This window comes from Elephas maximus, chromosome Y (assembly GCF_024166365.1).
Source record: "Elephas maximus indicus isolate mEleMax1 chromosome Y, mEleMax1 primary haplotype, whole genome shotgun sequence".
Classification (NCBI taxonomy): domain Eukaryota; kingdom Metazoa; phylum Chordata; class Mammalia; order Proboscidea; family Elephantidae; genus Elephas; species Elephas maximus.
In genome coordinates, this window is record NC_064847.1 from 6,389,293 (window position 1) to 6,417,158 (window position 27,866).

Genomic DNA, 27,866 nt, shown 5'->3' on the forward strand with positions numbered 1-27,866 from the left:
TCTTAAGTATCTCGTTCTATCAGATGCTATTGTAATAGGGTTTTTTTTCTTAATATTCTTTTCTAAGCATTCATTGTTGATATGTAGAATCACAACTGTTTTGTGTGAATCTTGTACGTTGATTTGCTGAATTTAGATATTAGTTAAATAACTTTCTTGTGGACCCTGTAGGATTTTGTATGTATAGCTTGTCATGTGTAATAAGACGTTCTTTTACGTTTTCATTAACGATTTGGATACCTTCCTTCCCTGCTCTTCCTTCCTGTCTTTCCTTCTTTCTTCTTCCCTCCCACCCTCCCTACCTTCCTCTCTGTTTTTTTAATAATTTTTATTGTGGTTTAAGTGAAAGTTTACAAATCAAGTCAGTCTCTCACACAAAAACCTATATACACCTTGCTACATAGTCCGAGCTACTCTCCCCCTAATGAGACAGCCCGCTCTCTCTCTCCACTTTCTCTCTTCGTGTCCATTTTGCCAGCTTCTAACCCCCTTTACCCTCTTATGTCCCTTCCAGGCAGGAGATGCCAACATAGTCTTAAGTGTCCACCTGATCCAAGAACCTCACTACTCACCAGCACCCCTCTGCAACCTATTGTCCAGTCCAATCCATTTCCGAAGAGTTGGCTTTGGATATGGTTCCTGTCCTGGGCCAACAGAAGGTCTGGGGGCCATGACACCGGGGTCCTTCCATTAAGTCTGGTCTTATGAGAATTTGGGGTCTGCATCCCACTGCTCTCCTGCTCCCTCAGGGGTTCTCTGTTGTGTTCCCTGTCAGGGCAGTCATTGGTTGTAGCCGGGCACCATCTAGTTCTTCTGGTCTCAGGATGATGTAGTCTCTGGTTCACGTGGCCCTTTGTGTCTCTTGGGCTCTTAATTGCTGTGTGTCCTTGGTATTCTTCATTCTCCTTTGATCCAGCTGGGTCGAGACCAATTGATGCATCTTAGATGGCTGCTTGCTAGCATTTAAGACCCTCTTTTTTTCTATTTAGCTGTCTAACTATTATGGCTAGAACTTTTAGTACAGTATTGAATAGCACTGGTGAGAGCTGGCATCCTTGTTTTGTTCCTGACTTTTTCCTGATCTTCACCATTGACTATAATATTAGCTGTGGGTTTTCCATAAGTGGCCTTCATTAGATGGAGAAATTTCCTTTCAGCTTCTAGTTCATTAGGTGTTTTTATCCTGAAGAGTTGTTGAATTTTGTCACGTTTTTTCTTTGTTGATTGAGACGTTCATGTGGTTGCTTTTCTTCATTTCTCTTGTGTTCAACTAACTTTTTATTCAAGAGATAAATCCCATTTGGTTGTGGTATATAATCTTTTAATATTGTAGTAGCTAAGGTTGTGTGCAAACTTGGCTGGGCTGTAATTTTCAGTTGTTTGACAGCCGTATAAGGATGTAATCACTTCTATGATGCAATCTGACATAATGGGATCGCCTCCATGATGGAATCTGCTGTGACTAGCCAGTCAGTTGAAAGGGAGTTTCTTGGAGGTGTGGCCTGCATCCAGTGTAGGTAGACTTTCTGGCAAAGCTTGCTGGCTTTTGCCGTGCTCTGAGTCCTGTGTTTGGCTCACTAGCGCCTGACCATCCAGTTCTTGGGCCTGGGGCCAACAGCCTGCCATCTTCCTGCTGATCTTGGATTCGTTAGCCTTCGCGGCCACAAATCAGTACCCTCCCATGTGACCTGTGGATCTTGGGTTTGTCAGCCCCTGCAGCTGTGTAAGTTACGAGAAGCCTTCAGCTTGGGGTCTGACTCACAGACTTGGGACTTGCCAGCCTCTGCAGCTGCATGTGGCATTTCCTAGAGATAAATTTCTGTCTATATAGATGTATATTATATATATGTACACATGCCTCACTGGTTTTGCCTCTTTAGAGAATCCAGCTTAAGACATTTATGCTGATGATTCAGTGTGCTAGCTCTTTGTTGAATTTTTTTTGATCTGTATTTATATGGAATATTGGCCTGTGTGGATCATAACAAATTATGATAGCATTGAGGAGAATGGCAATTCTGGGACACTTAATTGTGTTCCTGAGAAACCTGTACCTACATCAAGAGGCGGTCGTTCAAACAGGACAAGGGGATACGGAGTGGTTTAAAATCAGGAAGGGTATGTGTTCAGAGTTGTATCCCTTCACCATACCTGTTCAGTCTGTATGCTGAGCAAATAATCAAAGAAACTGGACTGTGTGAGGAAAAATGGGGCATCAGGATTTGAGGAAGACTCATTAACAACCTGCATTATGCAGATGACACAATCTTGCTCAAAGTGAAGAAGACTTGAAGCACTTACTGATGAAGATCGAAGACCACAGCCTTCTTACATCTCAACATAAAGAAAACAAAATCCCCGCAACTGGACCAATAAATAACATCATGATAAATGAAAAAAAAACTGAAGAAGTTAAAATTTTTGTTTTACTTCCATCCACGATCAACCCCATGGAAGCAGCAGTCAAGAAATCAAAAGATGTACTGCACGGGGGAAATCTGTTGCAAAAGACCTCTGTTGAAAAGCAAAGATGTCACTTTGAGGACTAAGGTGCACCTGACCCAAGCCGTGATGTTTTTAATTGGCTCCTGTGCATGTGAAAGCCAGATGATGAATGAAGAAGACTGAAGAAGAATCGATGCCTTTGAATAGTGGTTTTGGAGAAGAATATTGAATATTCCGTGGACTGCTAAAAGAACCAACAAATCTGTCTTGGAAGAAGTACAAGCATGCTCGTTAGAAGCAAGAATGGTGAGACTATGTCTCACATACTTTGGATATGTTGTCAGGAGGGATCAGTCCCTGGTGAAGGACATAATGGTTGGTAAAGTTAATGGTCAGTGAAAAAGAGGAATACCTGCAGTGAGATGGATTGACACAGTGGCTGCAACAATGTTTGCATAACAGTGATTGTGAGGCTTAAGCATAAAAACAATTGTGAGGATGTCCTAGGACTGAGCAGTGTTTCATTTTGCTGTACATAAGGTTGCTGTGAGTTGGAACGGACTGGCTAGCAGCCAAGTACAATGACACTGGCCTGTAATTATCTTTTCTTCATCTGGCTTTGGTATCATTAGCCTTGTAGAATGAGTTAGTTTTGTTCTCTTTTCTGTTATTTGGAAGATTTTAAGAAAGATTTGTGTCAGCTCTTCTTAAAATGTTTAATAGAAATCCCCAATGAATGCATCACAGGATTTTTCTTTGCTGGGAACTTTTTAATTACTGTATCACCTCAGTTGTTATGCATCTGTGGAATTTTTGTACTTTTACTAGAGTCAGTTTAGGTAGTTGATGGTTTTCTAGAAGTTTATCCTGGAAATTTTTTGACTTCCTGTTGTTCATATTCTCCAATAATCATTTTTACTTTTATAGGGTTGACATAATCTCTCCACTTTCATTTTTGATTTTAGTTCTTTGCATCTTCTCCTTTTTTTTCTTGTTAGTCTAGCTCAAGCCTTGTCAATTTTCTTTCTTTTCAAAGATACAATCATTGATCTCTCTGTTATTTTTGAATATACTATTTTGTTTAGCCATACTTTGAATTTCGTTTTTTTCTTTTTTCTGGTAATTCTGGGCTTAATTCTTCATTTTCTAGTTCCTTAAGTTGTAAAGTTAGGTTATCAATTAGAGATCTTACTTTTTTAATGTAGGTGCTTATTGCTGTAAACACCCATCTGAGTTCTGCCTTCTTGACATTCCATAAGTTTTGGTATATTATGCTTTCATTTTTATTCATTATTAAGAATTTTCTGATTTCCCTCTTGATTTCTTCTTAGACCCATTGCGTACTTAAAAGTGTGTTAGTTTCTGTGTACTTGTGTAATTACCAGTTTTCTGTTACTGATTTTCAGTTTCATTTCTTTGTGTTCTGAGAATGTAAGGTATACAATTTCAATTTTTAAAGATCTGGTAAGTTTATTTTGTGACCTAGCATATTGTCTATCTTGGAGAATTATCTGTGTGTACTGGAGAAAGTGTGTGTCCTGATGTTGCATAGCATGTTCTTTATTTGTCTATTAGGTTGCTTTAGTGCTTAAGCACTGCACCATCAGGGCTCCGTTTGCCTTATAATGCTGTTTAAATCTTTTTTTTTTTTTTTTTTAACTGATTTTCTTTCTAGGAATCTGTCTGGTATTGAAAGTGGTACACTGATATCTTCAACTATATAGAACTATCTAGTTTTCCTGCCATTGTTTCGTTTGATCACATATTTGTATATTTTGGGACTCTGATCTTAGATGCATATACTTTTTTATTTTTAATAACTTTTATTGCACTTAAACTGAAAGTTTACAAATCAACTTAGCCTCTCACATAAAAATGTATATACAACTTACTACATAGTGCCAATTACTCTCCCCTCTATGAGACAGCCCGCTTCCGCCTTCGACTCTCTGTTTTCGTGTCCATTTTGCCAGCTTCTAAGCCCCTCTACTATTTCATCTCCCCTCCAGACATGAGATGCCAACATAGTCTAAGGTGTCCACCTGATCCAAGAAGCTCACTCCTCACCAGCATCCCTCTCCAACCCATTGTCCAGTACAATCCATGTCTGACGAGTTGGCTTCGGGAATGGTTCCTGTCCTGGGCCAACAGAACGTTTGGGGACCATGATCACCAGGGTCCTTCTAGACTCAGTCAGACCGTTAAATCTGGTCTTTTTTTGAGAATTTGCGGTCTGCGTGCCACTGTTTTCCTGCTCCCTCAGGAGTTCTCTGTTGTGTTCTATGTCAGGGCAGTAATCGGTTGTGGCCGGGCACCATCTAATTCTTCTGGTCGCAGGCTGATGTGGTCTCTAGTTCATGTAGCCCTTTCTGTCTCTTATGCTCGTAATTACCTTGTAACCTTGGTGTTCTTCATTCTCCTTTAATCCAGGTGGGTTGAGACTCATTGATGCATCTTAGATGGCTGCTTCTACCATTTAAGACACCAGACACCACTCTTCAAAGTGGGATGCAGAATGTTTTGTTAATAGATTTTATTATGACAGTTGACTTAGGTGTCCCCTGAAACCATGGTCCCCAAACCCCTGCCCTTTCTTTGCTGACCTTTGAAGGATTCAGTTTATTCAGGAAACTTCTTTACTTTTAGTTCAGTCCAGTTGTGCTGACCTCACCTGTATTGAGTATTGTCCTTCCCTTCACCTAAAGCACTTCTTATCTAATAGTAAATACCTCTCTCCTACCCTCCCAACTTACCCCCTCTCTTAACCGCAGTAGTTCAAACTGAGAAGAATGCGTTCTTCTCAGTTTGAACTATTTCTCAAGACCTTATAATTGTGCTCTTATACAATATTTGTCCTTTTGCAGCTGACTAATTTCACTCAGCATAATGCCTTCCAGGTTCCTCCATGTTATGAAATGCTTCACAGATTCCTCACTGTTCTTTATCGACGCGTAGTATTCCATTGTGTGAATATAACATAATTTATTTATCCATTTATCCATTAATGGGCACCTTGGTTGCTTCCATCTTTTTGCTCTTGTAAAGAGTGCTGCATTGAACATGGATGTGCATTTTTCTGTTCATGTAAAGGCTCTTATTTCTCTAGGATATATTCTGAGGAGTGGGATTGCTGGATCATATGGTAGTTCTATTTCTAGCTTCTTAAGGAAACACCAAATCGATTTCCAAAGTGGTTGTACCATTTTACATTCCCAACAGCAAGGTATAAGTGTTCCAATCTGTCCACAGCCTCTCTAACGTTTACTATTTTGTGTTTTTTGGATTAATGTTTGAGGGAGATGAAAGGGAGATGAAATCTTATTGTGGTTTTGATTTGCATTTCTCTAACGGCTAATGATCGAGAGCATTTCCTCATGTATTGTTAGCTGCCTGAATGTCTTTTTTTGGTGAAGCGTCTGTTCATATCCTTTGTCCATTTTTTAATTGGGTTGTTTGTCTTTTTGTGGTTGAGTTTTAGCAGGATCATGTAGATTTTAGAGGTCAGGCACTGGCCAGAGATGTCGTAGCCGAAAATATTTTCTCAGTCTGTATGTGGTCTTTTTACTCTTTTGGTGAACTCTTTAGAGAAGCATAGGTGTTTGATTTTTAGGAGCGCCCAGTTATCTGGTTTCTCTTCGGCCTTTTTAGTAATGTTTCATATTCTGTTTATGCCTTGTATTAGGGCTTCTAAAGTTGTCCCTGTTTTTTCTTCCATGATCTTTATCATTTTAGACTTTATGTTTAGATCTTTGATCCATTTGGAGTTAGTTTTTGTGCGTGGTGTGAGGTATGGGTCCTGTTTCATTTTTTTGCAAATGGATATCTAGTTACGCCAGCCCGATTTGTTAAAAAGACTATCTTTTCCCCAATTAACTGACACTGGGCTTTTGTCAAATATCAGTTGCTCAAATATGGATGGATTTAAATCTGGGTTCTCAATTCTGTTCCATTGGTCTATGTGCCTGTTGTTGTACCGTTACCAGGCTGTTTTGACTACTGTGGCTATAAATAGGTTCTAAAATCAGGTAGAGTGAGGCCTCCCACTTTCTTCTTCTTTTTCAGTAATGCTTTACTTATCTGAGGCTTCTTTCCCTTCCATATGAAGTTGGTGATTTGTTTCTCCATCACATTAAAAAATGACATTGGAATTTGGATCGGAAGTGCATTGTATGTATAGATGGCTTTTGGTAGAATAGAAATTTTTACTATGTTAAGTCTTCCTATCCATGAGCAAAGTATGTTTTTCCACTTAAGTAGGTCCTTTTTAGTTTCTTGCAGTAGTACTTTGTAGTTTTCTTTGAGTAGGTCTTTTACATCTTTGGTAAGATTTATTCCTAAGTATTTTATCTTCTTGGTGGCTACTGTGAATGGTATTGATTTGGTGATGTCCTTTCGATGTTCTTTTTGTTGATGTAGAGGAATCCAACTGATTTTTTTATGTTTATCTTATAACCTGATACTCTGCTAAACTCTTCTATTAGTTTCAGTAGTTTTCTGGAGGATTCCTTAGGGTTTTCTGTGTATAATATCATGTCATCTGCAAATAGAGATAATTTGACTTCTTCCTTGTCAATCTTTATTTCTTTGTCTAGCCCAATTGCTCTGCCTAGGACTTCCAGCATAGTGTTGAATAAAAGCAGTGATAAAGGGCATCCTTGTCTGGTTCCCATTCTCAAGGGAAATGCTTTCAGGCTCTCTCCATTTAGGATGATGTTGGCTATTGGCTTTGTATAAATGCCCTTTATTATGTTGAGGAATTCTCCTTCTATTCCTGTTTTGCTGAGAGTTATTATCATGAATGAGTGTTGGACTTTGTCAAATGCCTTTTCTGCATCCATTGATAAGATGATGTGTCTTTTTGTCTTTTGTTTTATTTATGTGGTAGATTACATTAATTGTTTTTCTAATATTGAACCTTGCATAGCTAGTATAAATCCCACGAGGTCATGGTAGATTATTTTTTTGAAATGTTGTTGAACTCTATTGGCTAGAATTTTGTTGAGGATTTTCGCATCTGTGTTCCTGCGGGATATAGGTCTGTAATTTCGTTTTTTTGTGCTGTCTTCAGCTGGTTTTGATATCAGGGTTATGCTGGCTTCATAGAGTGAGTTTGGTAGTAGTCCTTCCTTTTCTATGCTCTGTGAAATACCTTTAGTATTTGTGGTGTTAAGTCTTTGAAAGTTTGGTAGAACTCTGCAGTCAAGCCATCCAGGTCAGGGCTTTTTTTTGTTGGGAGTTTTTTGATTACCTTTTCAATCTCTTTTTTTGTTATGTTTGTTTAGTTCTACTTCTGTTTGTGTTAGTTTAGGTAAGGTAATGTGTTTCTAGGAATTCATCCATATCTTCTAGGTTTTCAAATTTGCTAGAGTACAGTTTTTCATAGTAATGTGATTCTTTTAATTTCAGTTGGGTCTGTTGTGATACGGCCTATCTCATTTCTTATTCAGGTTATTTGTTTCCTGTATTTCTCTAGTCAGTCTGGCCAGTGGTTTATCAATTTTGTTAATTTTTTCAAGGAATCAGCTTTTGGCTTATGTTAATTCTTTCAGTTGTTTTTCTGTTCTCTAATTCATTTAATTCTGCTCTGATTTTTATTATTTGTTTTCTTCTGGTACCTAACGGATTCTTTTGTTGCTCTTTTTATCTGTTCAAGTTGTAGGGACAGTTCTCTGATTTTGGCTCTTTCTTCTTTATGTATGTGTGCATTTATTGATATAAATTGGCCTCTGAGCACTGCTTTCGCTGTGTCCCAAAGGTTTTGATATGAAATGTTTTCAGTCTCATTGCATTCTATGAATTTCTTTATTCCCTCCTTAATGTCTTCTATAACCCCATCTTTTTTGAACAAGGTATTCTTCAGTTTCCAAGTGTTTGATTTCTTATTCCGTTATTGATTTCTACTTTTATGGCCTTATGGTCTGAGAAGATGCTTTGTAATATTTCGATGTTTTGGATTCTGCAAAGGTTTGTTTTATGGCGTAATGTGTGATGTACTGTAGAGAATGTTCCACGTGCACTAGAAGAAAAAAAGTATACTTTGCAGCTCTTGGGTGGAGTGTTCTATATAAGTCTGTGAGGTCATGTTGGTTGATTATGGCAATTATATCTACTGTGTCTCTATTGAGCTTCTTAGTGGATGTCCTATCCTTCACCAAAAGTGGTGTGTTGAAGTCTCCTACTATAACTGTGGAGGTGTCTATCTCACTTTTCAGTTCTGTTAAAGTTTGTTTTATATATCTTCCAGCCCTGTCATTGGATGCATAAATATTTCATGTGGTTATATCTTCTTGGTGTATTGTCCTTTTAATCATTATATAGTGTCCTTCTTTATCCTTTGTGGTGGATTTAACTTTAAAGTCTGTTTCGTCAGAAATTAATATTGCCACTCCTGCTCTTTGATTGTTGTTTGCTGGATATATTTTTTTCCATCCTTCGAGTGTTAGTTTGTTTGTTCTAAGTCTAAGGTGTGTCTCTTGTAGGCAGCATATAGACGGATCGTGTTTTTTTGTCCAATCTGCAACTCTCTATCTCTTTATTGGTGCATTTAGGCCATTTATATTCAGCGTAATTATAGATAAGTATGAGTTTAGTGCTGTTATTTTGATGCCTTTTTTGTGTGTGTTGTTGACAGTTTCATTTTTCCACTTGATTTTTTTTTGCTGAGCAGTTTTTTTTTGTAAATTGTGTTCCTCATTTTCATAGTAGTTGAATTTATTTTTGCTGAGTTGTTACATTTATCTTGGTTTTTAACTTGAAGTATGAAATTATTAGACCTCTTTGTGGTTACCTTAATATTTACCCCTATTTTTCTAAGTAAAACCTAACTTGTATCGTCCTATGTTGCCTTGTTTTCCTCTCCATGTGGAAGATCTGTGCCTCTGTACCTCTGTATTTAGTCCCTCTTTTTGATTATTGTGATCTTTTACATAATGACTTCAGTGATTCCCTGTTTTGAGCATTTTTTCTTTTTTAAATTAATCTTATCTTGTTTTTGTGATTTCCCTATTTGAGTTGACATCAGGATGTCCAGTTCTGTGACTGTGTGTTGTGTTCGTATCTGGTATTATTGATTTTCTGACCAATTTCCTTAAAATTTCTTGTAGCTTTGGTTTGGTTTTTGCAAATTCTCTAAGCTTGCGTTTATCTGTAAATGCCTTAATTTTACCTTCATATTTGGGAGAGAGTTTTGCTGGATATATGATTCTTGGCTGGCAGGTTTTCTCCTTCAGTGCTCTATTTATGTCATCCCATTGCCTTCTTGCCTGCATGGTTTCTGCTGAGTAGTCTGGCTTATTCTTATTGATTCTCCGGAGACTTTTCTTTTATCCCTGGCTGCTTTAAAATTTTCTGTTTATCTTTGGTTTTGGCAAGTTTGATGATAATATGTCTTGGTGATTTTCTTTTTGGATCAATCTTATATGGGGTTTGATGAGCATCCTGGATAGATATCCTTTGTCTTTCATGATGCCAGGGAAGTTTTCTGCCAACAGATCTTCAGCTACTCTCTCTGTGTTTTCTATTACCCCTCCCTGTTCTGGAACTCCAATCACACGCAAGTTATTCTTCTTGATAGAGTCCCACATGATTCTTAGGGTTTCTTCATTTTTTAAAATTCTTTTATCTGATTTTTCTTCAACTATATTGGTGTTAATTGCCTTATCCTCCAACTCCCCCACTCTGCATTCCAGTTCCTCAATTCTGCTCCTCTGACTTCCTGTTGAGTTGTCTAATTCTGTGATTTTATTGTTAATCTTTTGGATTTCTGAATGCTGTCCCTCTATGGATTCTTGCAGCTTATTAAATTTTTCCACTATGTTCTTGAATAATCTTTTTGATTTCTTGAACTGCTTTATCAGTGTGTTCCTTGGCTTTTTCCGTAGATTGCCTTGTTTCATTTCTGAGGTCATCTCTGGTGTCTTGAAGTATTCTGTATATTAGTTTTTTACGTTCTACATCTTCCAATTCCAGGAATGTTTCTTCATTTGGGAAAGATTTTGATTCTTTGATTTGGGGGTTTATAGAAGCAATCATGGTCTCCTCTATGTGATTTGATATCAACTGCTGTCTCCGAGCCATCTATACAATATTATGATTTCATTTATATTTGCTCGCTGAGTCTTATCTTCTTGTTTTGTTTTGTTTCAGTATACCAGATGGGCTACAAGATTGTGCTATCTTGATTGTTTGGTGCATATTCTTTTAATTGTATCTTCTTGATGGTATTCACTTTTTTATTTTTAAATAATGCCTTTCTTTATGTCTTGACAGATTTGACTTAAGTCTGTTTGTCTGGTATTACTGTACCTATCCCAGCTCTCTTTTGATTATCATTTGCAGGGAATATATTTCCTCATCCTTTTAGTTTCAACCTCCTTGTGTCTTTGAGTCTAAAATGTGTCACTTATACACAGTGTGTCTTATAGGGTCACCATGAGTCGGAATTGACTTGACAGCAGTGGCTTTGGTTTGGTTTTTTTTATAAGCAGTGTATAGATAAATCATTTTTTCTTTTTAGTGTGCTCTGTCAGTCTTGGCTTCTAGATTGAAGAGTTTTTTTTCTGTTTACAGTTGTAGTTACATACAAGGAAGGCTTTACTTCTGTCATGTCTGTTATTTGTATATCTTATTCCTTTTTGATTCCTTGTTTCCTTTAGTATGATCCTCTTGTATGTTTATATGACATAGCTTCCCTTTTGTGTATATTTTTAAAATATTCTTTCAATGAGTACCATGAGGATTAATATTTAACATCCTGAATTTAGAAGAGCCTCCTTTAAATTGATAACTAATGTGATTTCAGAACATACAAAAACTCTCTTGTTATACTCCTCCTCCTTCATGTTCTTTTTTTTTTTTTAATCACAAATTGTATCATTATACATTAATGATTCCAGGAATGTTTCTTCCTTTGGGAAAGATTTTGAATCTTTGATTTGGGGGTTTTTAGAAGCAATCATGGTCTGCTTCTTTATTTGATTTGATAATGACTGCTGTCTCCGAGCCATCTATAAGATATTATGATTTATTTTATATTTGCTCACAGAGTCTTATCTTCTTGTTTTGTTTTGTTTCAATATACCCACATGGTATCCAGTGACTTGAATTTATGCTTATTTTTTGTGCATTTGTTTTAAATCATGCATGATATAAGAAGTAGAGTTACAAACCAAGGATATTTTGAAACTATTGGGAATATATTTTTATATATACCTTTTGAGTTACTATCTAGTTTTCAATCTATAGTATTTCCTTTATGCTTTCTTTTAGGGCAGGTGTAGTCCGACAAACTTCCTCAGCTCTGTTTATCTTAAAATGTCTTAATTTTACCCCATTGTCAAAAGACAGTTTTGCCAGTTATAGTACTCTTGGTTAGCATTAGCACTTTAAATTTGTCATTTCATTCCCATTTAGCTTTAGTTACATTTCTTTTCTCTTTCTCTATATGTCCTCCTTTGGGATTCCTGTGATATTGTATGTTCCCTTACAGTGTATTAACTTTTCTTCATTAGTTTTTCATATGTGATTTCCTCCAGGAAGTTTTTATTTCAATTATTGTTGTTTTCAGTTCCAGTCCTTTAGTCTGGTTCATTTTTATAGTGTCTTTTTTTTATTTTTTAATTGGTATTGTTGTTTCATTCATGCATCGTTTTCGTATTTCCTCTAGTTTATTGTTCATGTTTTCCTTTAATTTTTTGAGCATGTTTAATACATTTGTCTCAAAGACTTGTAGTTTGTCATAATGAAGTTGATGGCAGTGTTTTTTTAATATATAGCCTATAGTAAGATACAAAAGCAAAATTTCAAAAACAAAATTTTTTTTCCTGAAAGAATTTCAATTAAAATGTTTTTCATAGCTGTAAACATAATACCTGTAATGATGCTTGGTAGGTTTTTTCTTGTATCACTGTTATTCTTGAAATGTTTTACTGGTCAACATTTTATTGCTCATAAAAGTTTTATTGTAGTCTCAGTAAGGTTGCTATATTGTCTTTTTGTGTTGAGTTAACCTTAAAATAGAATAATTTGCTGTAAATCTGAACCTCCCTTCCTTACTAACAAAGAATTCTGGGTGCTACTTACCAGGTTCTAACTTCAATGGCTGTTTAATGGGTTTTGTGTATTCTTTTAGAAAAGTAAAACTAGATTATGTTGATTCCTAAGAAACTTTGCAGAAAAATATGTTCTTGTTTTCAGTAAGCAAATAAGATATTAGAATTGTTTTGCATATCACAACTGGAAAATAAAGAAGTAGAAAAGTTTCCTTGGCTGTTATTGTATTCTTTAAGTTACAACCCAAAAGTTCTTATTTTCTTCCTAAATTTAAAATCTTTGTTAATTTTAGTTGGAGGAAAGCAGGAATAATCAGAAGCAAATGAGGATTCTGCAGAAGAAGCAAGCTGAGATTGTGAAAGAGAAAGTTCGTTTGCAGAGTGAACACAGCAAGACTGTCTTGACAAGGGGCAAACTGGAGTCTCTTTGCAGGGAACTTCAGCGTCACAATAAGACATTAAAGGTTAGTTAGTTCATACGTTGTGTTTAACAAAGTTTTATGATCAGCTTTTATCTATTTGAAATAAATCCTTGTCTCTTCTTGTTTTATGGAAATCAGTTGTAAGGATGGATTCTGGTTGATAAATCACAGGTACATTCGTAGTATCCTTGATGAGGGAAATAATACTTTGCTTTGTATTTTTTGAAGGCATGTATGAATGCACTGTAAATCTTAGACCATTTTTTGCTGTATAAGTTCGGTTTTTATTCAAGGAATAGCCTCATATATGATTATAGGGAATGAAATTGATGTTTATATTCAAGCTTTCCTGCTGAAAGGAAGCTAAAAGGAAGTACATTTTGTGCCAACCACTGACGTACTTGATTTACAGGTCTTCCTCAGGTAAAGGATGGAAAGCTGAGGTAAAATTAGAAACTAGTAGTAGCAATCTTGAATCATAGTGAGTTTGACAAGGAACAACAAGCTGTTCAGTTCTTCTGTGGATGTTACAAAAAATAGAATAAACAAACCACTGACCTTGAGTTGATTCCAACAGACTGCCACATCTTACTCCTGCAGAAGTACCGGTGGGTTCCAGCCACTGATGTTTCCATTAGCAGCCAACCACTTTAACTACTGTACCACCAGGGCTCCCCTCTGTGGATGTTAATGGGCTAGATTACCAAACTTCCCAAGTCCATCTTTAGCTATTCATTTGCTAAGTGCTTATGTAATAGTACTTAAGCCATAACCAATTATAAACAGACAGAGAGCAGGTACCAAAGATTAATTAGTATCATTGGGAAAATAGTAAAAAGATCAAAGACACTGGAAACCATCTGCCTACCCTACCTATAACAGGAGTGTTCCTACCTTTGTGTTATAACTGAGCAGGTGTACAGTTACACTATGATTTTGACTAAACAGGGCCTCTGATCAAATATCCTACCTCAGCCAAGGCCCTAAAATATAGGACCATTTATCTGTAAAATAGGTCCTTACCTAATGCAAGGGGTTATTTTTCTCTTGAACGTTGGACTTAGGTATAATAAAAGAGGTAGTATTTTTTTCCATAGCAACCTAACATTATGATTGGACTGATTACTGTTTATGTAAAAATATCGTGACACTTGTATCCTACAAAAATTTCAAAATACACTTTTTAAAATAAGGATTCCATACATCCCTTTCCCTCAGGGGAATGGGAGATGTGACTCACAAAGTAAGCTGGAGTTACATCTCTTTAGGCTGATCTTACATAATGTTCTACTTTACCATTGAAGAAAGTACTTGTGGAAATAATATGGAGAAGCCAGTTAATTTTAATTTAGCACAATGAACTAGTAGTTGATCACAGAATACTCGTTTTAAACCAGTGTACTTTATATCTCTGATTGCATTCTATCCTTAAGAAAAGCAACTTACCTTCTACTTACAAATAAGGAGGAAAAATTTTAGTTTAGAAGTAAACCCACACATTGGAAACATTTTTTGGGGGAACATCCTATCTGTGGGTTTACACTGTTAACAGAAATTATTTTGGTTAATAAGGAAGAAAATATGCACCAAGCTCAAGAAGAAGAAGAAAGTCGTAAAGAAGCAGTGGCACATTTCCAAATTAGTTTAAATGAAATTGAGACACAGCTGCAACAGCGTGACGTACATAATACCAGACTTCGCCAGGAAAACATTGAACTGGGGGAGAAACTGAAGAAGCTTATTGAACAGTATGCACTGAGGGAAGAGGTAAAGACATGTCGTTTGTTTATTTAGACAGCCACAGTTATTAGCGAACACTTTTTGCTGTTTATTAGTAATTTGTAACTATTGTTACAGGACATTCTGGAGCTTTTGTATAAGATACCATGTGACCTTCATCCAGTGGTCCAGGAGTTTGTTAATTTGGTGGCATTAGGGAAGGGATTTTTAGTGGACATAAGTACCACCTGTCTGTCATTTGATACTAAAAGATGATAATTTTTAACATAGCAGTAACATATTTTTAGCATACAAATGAATTTTCCTCTTCCAGACTAATAATAGCTATTTGGCCTCTGTATCTTAGACTTCTGTGATAACCTGTACATGTATAGTACCATTGTGTTATGTCTATTACATTATAGCTACTATAAAAATAGGGATTTTATACTATTTGGGAGAAGAACCTAGTTGTACACCCACAGATGTAAAATATTTACTGGAAGAATCTGTGCCTACTGACCTTTGGTCATTGGGAGTAAGATCTAGGCTGTTGCAGTTATTAGAAGCTAGTCAAGTTAGTCTGGAAGTTTAGAGATGGTATCAAGATTAAAACCATATATGTGGAGTTGGCTTTATGTTTTGTTATATATGTTTTCACCACAATAAAAAACAATAACGTAAGTGGTAACCTGTTTGTTTCTTCACTTCTAGAAGTCAAATGAGTCATGTTAGAAGCTTTGGCTTTTTGAAAGGGTACATCTCCTGCATTTATAATGCTTTAAGCTAGTAAAATGTTATGCTTTTAGGTGTTGTTTTAGTTTCTTAGTACTGCTGTAACAGAAATAAATACAAAGGGGTAGTTTTAAAGGATAGAAACTTATTTTCTCACAGTTTGAGAGGCTAGAAGTTTGAATTCAGGGGGAAAAAATCCTTGTCTCAGCTTCTCTAGCCCCAGTTTTCCTCAGTCCCTTGGTTCCTCGCAGCTGTCTTCCCAGTTAGAGCTTGCCACTGTCTGAGTCTATGCTGCTGTTTGTATCACTCAGCAGTGGTAGTTTTGGGACACACCCTACACTTGATGGAACCTCAGTAGCATAAAAAAGGAGTCTTATTTCGTAATGGGTTTATATCCACAGGTATGGGGTTTAGGATTCTGACACAGTTGGAGCTGGGGTACACACAAGTCAATCCACAGCAGATATGTTGTGGTCTTTAAACGTATTAAAATGGTGGTTAAAAAAGATTGTGGACACTTAAAAATGGTTAAAAAGGTCAATATTATTATATGTTTATTTTACAACAAAAGTGACAAAAAGAAAAAAAGATTGTGGCATTTGCAGTTTCCAGTTCAGTTTTTCAAACTGATCATTATTTGTGGTTTTACATACAGCTGTTTCAGCACTTCATTTTTTTTTTTTTAAAGATTCTGAGCATTTTCTAAGCCATTCTTCTTAAATCTTTGAAAATTAAAATATATTGTGAAATGTATGTAATAAAAAATTGCCATTTTCACCATTTTTAATCGAACAATTCGGTGATGTTAATTATATTACCATGTTGTGCCACCATCACCACGGTCCGTTTCAAAATGAGTTTCATTTTCTTAAACAGAAACTTCCTAAGTGATAAGTCTCCACAACCACTACCCCAACACAAACAAACTTTGTCTCTGTGAGTGTGTGGGTAGTGGTGGGAGTAGTACTGTCAGAACCTTTCTGTCTTCAGGGGTGGTAATAAAAATCAAGATCAGTACAAGGCTGATTCCCATGAGATAGAGGTCAGATATCTCCACCCTCCACCCTTTTTACCAGTTCTGACACCAGCCATCCCTCCCACAGCACTCTACTTCTCTGCTGGGTTCCATAATCCATTGGAAGCAACAGGGTACAAACTCAGGATCAGGAAGTGCACAGGCACAATTTTCCATCAGTGCATGACAGCTCTCTAAGCTACTCTGGGTCATGCAGGCCCCGTGGAGACAGGTTCCCCGTCAGTCTCATAAGGACAGACTCCTCAGCCCCATCAGGACAAGCTCCTTTTGGCCCCCTCAGGGCAGACATCTTCTCAGCCTCATCAAGATAGACTTTTCTTGGCCCCCTGAGGAAAGGCTCCTGTTGACCATGCTTTGTTTCATTACCCACTCTGCCACAGGGCCCATTCTGGGCCCATCACTGTCTTCAGCATTACAGTCCTTGAGCAGTATTACAACTTGTAGGAAGTTACTTACCTCTTTCTCTGTGCTTCTTCTCTTTTGTCTTTCCTTTCTGCTTTTTCCAGCTTCTTTCTTTATGAAAAACCTCTTGGAATTGCCTGCATATATATGCAGTTCCTTGTCAGTTTCAAGACATGGCCCTTTCCACTGGGGGACCCACAAACTGCCCACTTCCCTTTCAGCCAGCCACAGACACTTCCTTCACATAGCAGGCTGTAGTCACTTCATTTGCATAGTCCATAATCACCTCACTTGGATAGTCTTTTGACCATTCCCTGCCATGTGCATACTAATCACAGGACAGGCTGCAGCCCAAGACCAGACAAAAAGTAGCAAACCACGAGTTGTTTACAGCTTCCCAGGAAATGTCAGTCATCCTGGACAAAAGTAACAAACTGTCCAGGCTAGAAAACTAGGGCAAAGGTAACTACTCATGACTTAGGGGGACAGTCTTCTCAAGCTGTTTTTCCAAGGAACCAAGGAAAAAGGCCAAATAAAGGAACCCATTTCCCCATAGTTTGCCTATTCTAGATATTTAATATAAGTAGGATCATACACTATTTGGTCATTTCTGTATGACTTCACTCAGCACAACGTTTTCATGTCATAGCCATGTTATAGCATGTATCATACTTCTTTTTACAACTGAGTAATATTCCACTGTATGTACAGGTATAACTCAGATTTACGTTTGCACTATACTATAGTCTGTTAAGTGTTCAGTAGTAGTATGTCCAAAAAAAGGTACGTATGTGTTAATTTAAAAATTCTGTACTGCTAAAAAATGCTGACCATCACCTGTGCCTTCAGTGAGTTCTAATTCTTTGCTGGTGGAGGATCTTGGCTCGATGTATATGGCTGCTGACTGATCAAGGCAGTGGTTGCTGAAGGTTAGGATCGCTGTAGCAATTTCATAAAATAAGACAACAAGGAAGTTAGCTGCATGATTGACTCTCCCTGAAAGATTTTTCTGTAGCATGTGGTGCTGTTTGATAACATTCTGCCCACACTGGAACTTCTTTAAAAATTGGAGTCACTTTTCTCAAACACTGTCATGGTTTGACTTGTGTCAGCCAAAAGGGTGTATCAGTTTGGCCGGGCCATGATTCCCACTATTGCATGATGTCCACCATTTTGTCATCTGATTAGATTTCCCTGTATTGTAAATCCTACGTCCGTGATGTTAATAAGGCAGGACTAGAGGCAGTTATCTTAATGAGGCAGGACTCAATCTACAAGATTAGGCTGTGTCTTAAATCAATCTCTGTTGAGACATAAAAGAGAGATGCAAGCAGAGAGACAGGGGGACCTCATACCACCAAGAAACAAGAGCCAGGAGAATAGCATGTTCTTTGGTTCCAGTATTCCTGCTCTGAGAAGAAGGGAAGATTGATGACAAGGACTTTACCCAAGAGCCAACAGAGGAAGAAAGCCTTCCCCTGAAGCTGGCACCCTGAAGTCAGACTTTCAGGCTCCTAGGCTGTGAGAAAATAAATTCCTCTTTGTTAAAGCCATCCACTTGTATTTCCGTTATAGCAGCATTTAGATAACTAAGATACTCTGCCACTGCTTCATAAACTAAGTTTATGTAATTTTCTAAATCCATTGTTGTCATTTCGGCAAGGTTCACAGCATCTTCACCAGGAGTGTATTCCATCTCAAGAAACCACTTTCTTTGCTCATCTGTAAGAAGCAGCTCACATCTGTAAAAGTTTTGTAATGAGGTTGCAGCAGTTCAGTCACATCTTTAGGCTCTACTTCTAGTTCATGTTCTCTTGTTATATCCACTATATCTGCCATTACTTCCTCCCCTGAAGTCTTGAACTCCTCAAAATCACCTGTGAGGGCTGGAATCCACTTCTTCCAAACTCCTGTTAATGTTGATGTTTTGACCTCCTTCTGTGAATCATGAACGTCCTTAATGGCATGTGAACTGATGAATCCTTTCCAGAGGTTTTCAGTTTACTTTGCCCAGATCTATCAAAGGAATCACTATCAGTGGTAGTTATAGCCTTACAAAATGTGTTTCTTAAATAGTAAGATTGATCCATGGGATGCAGAATGGATGTTGTGTTAGTAGGCATGAAAACAACATTTATCTCTTTTTTTTTTCTGAGGATCAACTCAAAAGTGGACTTAAAACATTCAGTAAGCCATGTTGTAAACAGATGTGCTATCATCCAGGCTTTGTTCCATTTATAGAACACAGGAGAGTAGAGTCAGCATAATTCTTAGGGGCTTCAACTAAAATTCACCAGCCACATTAGCCCCTAGCAAGAGAGTCAGCCTAGCCTTTGATGCTAGCTTCACACTCTTCTTCTGTAGCTTCCTTCTCCCACAGTCATCATAGAATTTGAATCCTTGCTATGGATTAGGCTTTGGCTGGGGGAAATGTGGCTGCTTCCATCCTCTTTCCAGACCACTAAAACTTTCTCCGTAATAGTAATAGGGCTGTTATGCTTTCTTACCATTCTTGAGTTTATCAGTAGAGTAGGACTTTGAATTGTGTTCAAGAGCTTTTCCTTTGCATTTACAACTTAGCTCTTTGGCACAAGAGGCCTAGCTTTTGGCTTATCTTTACTCTTGACAAACAGTCCTCGCTAAGCTTGAGCCATTTCTAGTTTTTGATTTAAAGTAAGAGACGTGCAACTCTTCCTTTCACTTGAACACTTAGGGGCCATTGTATGGTTATTAATTGGCCCAATTTGAATATTGTCCTGTCTTAGTGAATAGGGAGTCCTGAGGAGAGGGAGAGAGACAGGGGAATGGCTAGTCAGTGGAGCAGTCAGAACTCACACAACGTTTATGGATTAAGTTCACTGTCTTATGTGGGCGTGGTCCATGGCACCCCAAAAAATTAGAGTAGTAACATCAGAGATCACTGATCACTTCAACAGATAGATAATGATGAAAAAGTTTGAAATACTGAGAAAGTTACCAGAATATGACAAAGAGACACAGAGTGAGCACATGCTCTTGGAAAAATGGTGCTTGCTCATGTAGGGTTGCCACAAACCTTCAGTTTGTAAAAAACACAGTGCCTGCAAAGCATAGTAAAGCAAAATGCAATAAAAGGAGGTATGCTTGTGGATATCAAATTTTGTGTATCCATTCATCTGTTGGTGGATGCTTTTTACTTTTTATTATACAAAATTGAAAATTAAGAGGTAAAATATATCTCTTGTCTTCACCGGTTACGTACTCTTGTTTTTAGTAACATCTTGTTTCCTTTATTTTTAAGCAAATCAAGACATCATATTATTTTATCACTATTTGAATTTGTATCTCAGAACAATGAGAACTCTTTCATTATTGAGTTTTTTTTTTTCTTAAAAAAATTTTAACTTAGATTAAGGTTTACAGAACAATCTAGCTTCTCACTAAATAAGTAATACACATTTTTTTGTGACATTGGTTACCAATGCCGCATGTCAACATTCTCCTTTCTCTACCCTGGGTTCCCTATCACCAGCTTTCCTGTCCCCTTCTGCCTTCTAGTCCTTGTGCCTGGATTGGTCTTGTTTTCACTTAAGGGCTTGTCTAATCTTTGGCTGAAGGTTGAGCCTCAGTAATAACTTCATTACTGAGCGAAAAGGGTTTCTGGGGGCCATATGCTCCCAGTTTCTTCAGTCACTGTCAGGCCAGTAAGTCTGGTCTTTTCTTACGAGTTAGAATTTTGTACTGTGTTTTTCTCTAGCTCTGTTGGGGACCTTCTTTTATTGTGATCCCTGTCATAGAAGTCAGTGGTGGTAGATGGGCACCATCTAGTTGTGCTGGACTCAGTCTGGTGGAGAATGTGGTAGATGTGGTCTATTAGTCCTGTGAACTAATATTTTCCTTGTGTCTTTGGTTTTCTTCATTCTCCCTTGTCGCCAAAGGGATGAGACCAGTGGAGTATCTTAGATGACTGCTCCCAAGCTCGTAAGACCCCAGACACTACTTACCAAAGTAGAATGTAGAACATTTTTTTTTATCAGTTATGTTATGTCAGTTGAGCTAGACGTTTGCTGAGAGCATGGCCCCCGTAGCCCTCAGTCTAGCAGTTCAGTCCCTCAGGGACTTTGGATGTGTTTATGGAGCTGTCATGACCTTGCCTTACACAAGTCGTGGTGGCTTCCCCAGTATTGTGTACTCTCTTATGCGTCATCAGAGTTACAGTTTATCTATTGTCTATTTAGTGTTTTTCCATCTCCACTTACCTACTCCCTTGTAACCGTTAAAGATTGTTTCTTTTGGTGTGTAAACCTTTTTGTGAATTTTTTGTTAGTGGTCTCATACAATATTTGCCCTGTTGTGGTTGACTTATTTGACTCAGCGTAGTGCCCTCCGGATTCATCCAGGTTATGTTATGCTTAGTACATTCTTCATTGTTCTTTATTGTTGCGTGGTTCTCCATTTTGACTATGTACCATAGTTTGTTTATCCATTCGTCTGGGTTGTTTCCATCTTTTTACTGTTGTGGACAATGCTGTAATGAACATGAGCATGCATATGTCTGTTAATGTGAGGGCTCTTATTTCTCTAGGATATATTCCTAGGAGTGGGATTGCTAGATCCTATGGTATTTCTATTTCTTGATTTTTAGGGAAGCACTGTATCGTTTTTCCAAAACGGTCAAACCATTTTGCATTCCCACCAGCAGTGCATAAGAGTTCCAGCCTCCCCGTAGCCTCTCCAGTATTTGTTATTTTCTGTTTCTTTGATTCATTCTAGTAATGCTGGGGTGAGATAGTGTCTGATTGTGATTTTGATTTGCATTTCTCTAATGGCTAGCAACTGCAAGCATTTGCTCATGCGTTTGTTGGCCTCTTGAATGCCTTTCTTGGAGAAGTGTCTGTTCATTTCCTTTGCTCATTTTTTAAATGGATTATTTGTTGTCTTGTTGTAGAAATGTTGGATTTTCCTGTAGATTTTAGAGATTAGACCGTTGTCAGATTTGTCATAGCCACATTTTTTTCCCCCAGTCTGTAGTTTGTTTTTTTACTCTTTTGGTGAAGTCTTTTGATGAACGTTAAGTGTTTTAATTTTTAGAAGATCCCAATTATCTAGCTTTTCTTTTAGAGTTTCTGTATTGCTCATTATGGTTTGTGTCTTGTTAATGCCATGTACTAGGGCTGACCCATTTTTTTCTTCTGTGATCTTTATAGTCTTTAGTTTTATATTTAAGTCTTTGATCCATTTTGAATTAGTTTTTGTGTATGGAGTGAAGTATGTTTCCATTCATGCGGATCTCTGGCTTCTTGCAGTAGTGTGTTGTAGTTTTCTTTGGATAGGTTTTTTGCATCCCTGGTTAGATTTATTCCTAAATATTTTATTTTTTTTAGGGGCTTATATAAATGGTATTGTTTTTCTGATTTCCTGTCATCGTTTTTTTTATTGGCATGTAGGAATCTATCTTACGTTTGTATATTTATCTTGAATCCCTGCTGCTCTGGTGAGTCTTTCTGTCGGCTCTGGTAATTTTCTATGTATAGCATCATGTCTTCTGCAAACAGGGACAGTTTTACTTCTTCCTTACCAATTTGGATGCCTTTTATTTCTTTTTCTTGCCTATTGCTCTACCTAGAATTTCCAGCACAGTATTAAATAGGAGTGGTGATAAAGGATGTCGTCGTCTTGGTCTTGTTCTCAAGGGGAATGTTTGGGGAATGTTTTTAGCCTGTTTCCATTAAGAATTATGTTGGCCATTGGTTTTGTATAAATGCCCTTTATTATGTTGAGTGATAGTTTTTTTTTTTTTTTTTTGCAGTAGTAAATGTGTATTTGCCATTTTAACTTTTTTTTTTACATATACAGTTCGGTGACATTAGTTATATTCATAGTGATGTGCAGCCACTCATTTTTATATTTTTTCATTTCCTTTAACAGAAGGTAAAAGCCCCCCTAAGCAGTGGCTCACAAATTCCCCTTCTTCTTGTACCAAAAACAAACTTTGGCTTCTAAACATTAGCCTGGTGATATGTATGGCATTGTGTCTCCCAAAAGTACATGTTGATAAATCCTAACCTCTATGCCTGTAGTTATAATCCCATTTGGGAATGAGTTTTCTGTTATATTAATGAGGCAGGGTTAGTGTAGGATGTGTCTTGAGTTAATCTCTTACAAGTGAAGAAAAGAGCGGATTGGGCAAGCAGACATGGAGGAAGAAAGATGCCAAGTAACATGAAGAACACCAAGGCAACAGGGAATAAGGATTTTTCCTTAGATCTGACAAAGAGAGAAAGCCTTCTCCTTGAGCTGGCACACTGAATTCAAACTTCTAGCCTCTTAAATAGAGTAGAGCTACCCACTTGTATTTCTGTCACAACAGCACAAGATAACTAAGACACCTAGTCTGTATATTTCTTATGTGGGATTACACATTTTTCCTTTGTGATGATTTACTTCACTCATCATGATAGTTCCAGATTTCTTTCATGTTACAGCATGTGTCAGAACTTCGTTACTCTTATTGGGTGAATAATATTTCTTTGGCTGTGTATAGCTGATTTTGTTTATCCATTCAGTTATGGAAATACACTTGTTTTTCATCTTTTGGCTATTGTATATACTTCTGCAGTGAACATTGGTATACATGTATCTGTTTTTGTTTCTGCTTGCAATTCTTTTGGGTTTATGCTTAGAAGTGGAATTTCTGAATTGTATGGTAATTTAGTGTTTAGCTTTTTGAGGAACTGCAAAAATGTTTTTTGTAGCATCTTTATATTTTTTATACTCCTAGGAAAACCTGGTGGTATAGTAGTTAAAAGCTACAGCTGCTAACCAAAACGTCAGCAGATCACGTTCACCAGGTGCTTCTTGGAAACTCTATGGGGCAGTTCTACTCTGACCTGTAGGGTCCCTATGAGTTGAAATTGACTCAACAGCAATGAGTTCGGTTTGGTTTTTTACCACCAAACCCTTGCCAACATTTGTTTTTAGTTTTTATTGTTGTTCTTCTTTTTAGCCATATTTATATTAGTGGATATGAAGTATACCTGATTGTCAGTTTGACTTACATTTCCTAATGACATATGGTGAACCCCTGATGGCACATTGGTTAAGTGCTCTGCTGCTAACTGAAGGATCAGCAGTTCAAACCCACCAGGTGCTCCACGGGAGAAAGATGCCGCAGTCTGCTTCAGTAAAGATTGCTGTTGATAGGTTCCGGCTCATAGTGACCCTGTGTACAACAGAATGAAACACTGCCCAGCCCTGCGCCATCCTCACAGTCATTGCTGTGCTTGAGCCTATAATTGTTGCCACTGTGTCAGTTCATCTTGTTGAGGGTTTTCTTCTCTTTCACTGACCATCTACTTCTTTACCAAGCATGATGTTCTTCCCCAGGGATTGACTGCACCTGAAAACATGTCCAAAATATGTGAGACAGTCTCACTGTCCTTGCTTCTAAGGAGCATTCTGGCTGTACCTCTCCCAAGACAGATTTGTTCTTCTGGGCATTGTTTTTAGATGCCATCAGGTCCCTTCTGACTCCTGTGTACAACAGAACGAAACACTGCCCAGAGCTGTGCTAGCCTCACAGTCGCTGTTACGTTTGAGCCTATCGTTGCAACCACTGTGTCAGTCTATCTCGTTGAAGGTCTTGCTCTTTTTTGCTGATTCTCTGCCTTTCAAAGCATGATGTCCTTTTCCAGGGACTGATCTCTCCTGACAACATGTCCAAAGTATGTGAGACGAAGTCTTGCCATCCTTGCTTCGAAGGAACATTCTGGTTGCACTTCTTCTAAGACACATTTGTTCCCCCATTTGGCAGTCCATGGTATATTCAGTATTCTTCCCCAGCACCATAATTCAAAGACATCATTCTTAGGTCTTCTTTATTCATTGTTCAGATTTCACGTGCGAATGGGTGATTGAAAACCCCATGGCTTGAGTCAGGCGCATCTTAGTCCTTAAAGTGTCATATTTGCTTTTTAACATTAAAGAGATCTTTTGCAGCAGATTTGCAGTATGTCATTTGATTTCCCACAGGGTAGTTCTGATTATAAAAATAACAAAACAAAACAAAAAAATAGGCCATGTATGTGGAATGCCCAGATAGGCTCATTTCAGGAACTCTTCTGAAGACCTTCCTAAGGGCCTTGTTCCCTGTGCATGAAGAGAATCAGTAGCACTTTAAGCCTGGCATTTCATCTGAAATATTTGCAGGTGGAGGTGGCCTTAAGCACAAGAGATTTGAAGGGCTTCCCTCCTGATTGCTGATCTGCCAACTCCTGGGCCAGTGGTTGTTGGCTTTACCATGTTTCCCTATGGAAAAAGAGTGGCCTGGTGTGCCTGTGTCTGCAGCAGCACTTGGCTGAGATGCAGAGTGACCAAAGCCCTGCAAAGAAGATTTCCTCCATTTTAAATTTTGAAGTGCTGTTAGTCTCCCAGAAAGCTAAGGGAGTTCAGCTGAACACCACACTGCTTCTTCTATGCAAGCAACTTGCTGCTCTCAGGAAACAGGTGGACAAAATCAAAGGTAAATCATTGCATCATTAGCTCCTATTCTCTAAGTCACACAAACTGTAGAGATAAAATAGAGGAGTTTATTCTTTATTCACCGTAGCAACATGCAGGCTTATAAAGAATCTCTTCATATTAATGAATAATATTTTTAGAGGGAGCAAGAGAGTAGTGAGTTGAAGTGATGATTTTTTGGAGCTTCATAAAGTATTTTATTAAGTAATATTACAGTGTTACTGTATGCATCACAAACCATTCTGTGTTAAAAACACATTTTAATGAGGGTTGTCAGTAGAGTAGGAGAGTCAGTGATATTCCTTCTTGACCGCTGCTTCCACGGGTGTTGATTATGGGTCCGTGTAAAATGAAATCTTTCACAACTTCAGTCTTTCCTGTGTTTATCGTAACATTGCTCATTGTTCCAGTTGTGAGGATTTTTGTTTTCTTTATGTTGTGAGGATTTTTGTTTTCTTTATGTTGAGGGGTAATCCATACTGAAGGCTATGGTCTTTGATCTTCGTCAGTAAGTATCTCAGGTCTTTTTCACTTCTGGTAAGCAAGTTTTTGTCATCTGCACATTGCAGGTTTTTAATCAGTCTTTCTCCAATTCTGATGACCTGTTCTTTATATTGTCCAGCTTCTTGAATTATTTGCTCAGCATGCAGGTTGAATAAGCATGGTGAAAGGATACAACCCTAACTTTAAAACATTCATTATCCCCTTGTCCTATTCAAACAGCTATCTCTTGGTGTCTGTACAGGCTACTTATGAATACGATGAATTGTTCTGGAATTCTCATTCTTCATAATGTTATCCATAATTTGTTATAGTCCACGCAGCTGAATGTCTTTGCAGGATCAGTAAAACACAGGTAAACGTCTTTCTAGTATTCTCTGCTTTCAGCCAGGATCCATCTGACATCAGCAGTGATATCCCTCATTCCATATCTTCTTCTGAATCTGGCTTAAATTTCTGACAGTTCCTTGTCAACATATTGCTTCAGCCAATATTGAGCAAAATTTTACTTCTGTGTAATATTCATGTTATTGTTTGGTAATTACTGCATTTTGTTGGATCACTTTTCTTTGCAGTGGGCACAAATATGGATCTCTTCAGCTCAGTGGCTGTCTTCTCGATTTCTTGGCATAGAGCACCTTCAGCTCTGCATTCGTTTGTTGAGCATCTCGACTGGTATTCCATCAATTCCTGGAGCCTTGTTTTTCAGCAGTGCCTTCAGCGCAGCTTGAACTTCTTTTTTCAGTACCATTGGTTCTTGATTATATGAAATGATTGGATCCTGACCATTTGTGTTTGGTAACAGTGACTCTCTATTCCTTCCATCTTTTTTTGGTGCTTCCTGCGTAGTGTATTTTCCCTGTGGAATCCTTCAGTATTGCAACTTGAAGCCTGAATTTTTTCTTGAGTTGTTGCAGCTTGAGAAATGCTCAGCATATTCTTCCCTTTTGGTTTTTATCTCCAGGTCTTTGCACACTTCAGTATAATACTTTACCTTGTCTTCTTGAGCCGCCCTTTGGTATCTTCTGTTTCTTTTATTTCATCATTTGTTCCGTTCGCTTTAGGTACTTGACGTTCAAGAGCAAATTTCAGAGTATCTTCTGTCATCCATTTTGGTCTTTTCTTTCTTATCTTTTTAATGACCTCTTCCATTCTGTCCTTGAAATGGTCTCTGAATTCAGGTGTAATATACTCAAGGTAATATTTTAGCTCTTGTGATTTCTTCAGCTTCATCTGGAACTTGCATATGAGCACTTGGTGGTCTTGTGATGATTTTGAGCTTTTCCATCATCTGTTTCCACAAATGTCATCATCTTTTTCTACAGATGTAGTCGATTTGATTCCTGTGTATGCCACCTCACAAGGTCCATGTGTATAGTCACTGTATATGTTGGTTAAAAAAAGTGTGGTGAAAAAGTTGTTGGTCTTGCAAAATGCTATCCTGTGATATTTGACACCATTTTTATCAGCAAGGCCACATTTTCTAACTACTGTTCCTTTTTCTTTGGTTCCAACTTTTCCAATCAACAATTTTTAAAAAAAGGATGATTATGATAAAGATTATGGTTTTGGAATCCCTATGGGGCAGTTCTGTCGTCTAGGGTTGCTGTGAGTCAGAATGAACTGGACCACATCAGATTTAATGATTGATGACATTGAGCAACGTATCATGTGGTTGTTGGCCATTTTTTAATTTTCTTCTGGTGAAATGTCTATGCAAGTTCTTTGCACATTTCTTGATTGTTCTTAAGTTGAAGGAATTCTTTTTACATATTCTGATTATTTGCCCAACATATGTCTCTCAGAATTTTCTGTCTGTAGCTTGCCTCTTTGTTTATAAAGCCATTCGTGAAACAAAAGTTTTCCTTTTTGCTGAGACCTCATTTATGTCTTAACTTTTGTTACTTGTGTTTTAGTTGTCATATCTAAGAATCTGTTCTTAAATACCGAGTCCCAAAGCATTGCCCCTGTATTTTCTTCTAAAAGTTTTATGGTTTTAGGTCTGGAAATGTTTTTGAGTTAAATTTTTGTGTATAGTATTTGGTCTAGTTGTTTCAT

At 37.6% G+C, this 27,866-nt stretch overlaps 1 protein-coding gene across 3 annotated transcripts in view; it reads left to right on the plus strand.

Moving 5' to 3' along the window:
- Positions 1-27,866, plus strand: part of LOC126069872 (gamma-taxilin-like) — a 90,185-nt gene that overhangs the window by 37,512 nt on the left and 24,807 nt on the right. For all 3 annotated transcript variants that reach the window (XM_049873508.1, XM_049873507.1, XM_049873506.1), the window contains 2 exons: positions 12,788-12,958; positions 14,489-14,683. In XM_049873508.1, coding sequence (XP_049729465.1) covers positions 12,788-12,958; positions 14,489-14,683 — 366 coding nt within the window. The remainder of the gene's footprint in view (positions 1-12,787; positions 12,959-14,488; positions 14,684-27,866) is intronic.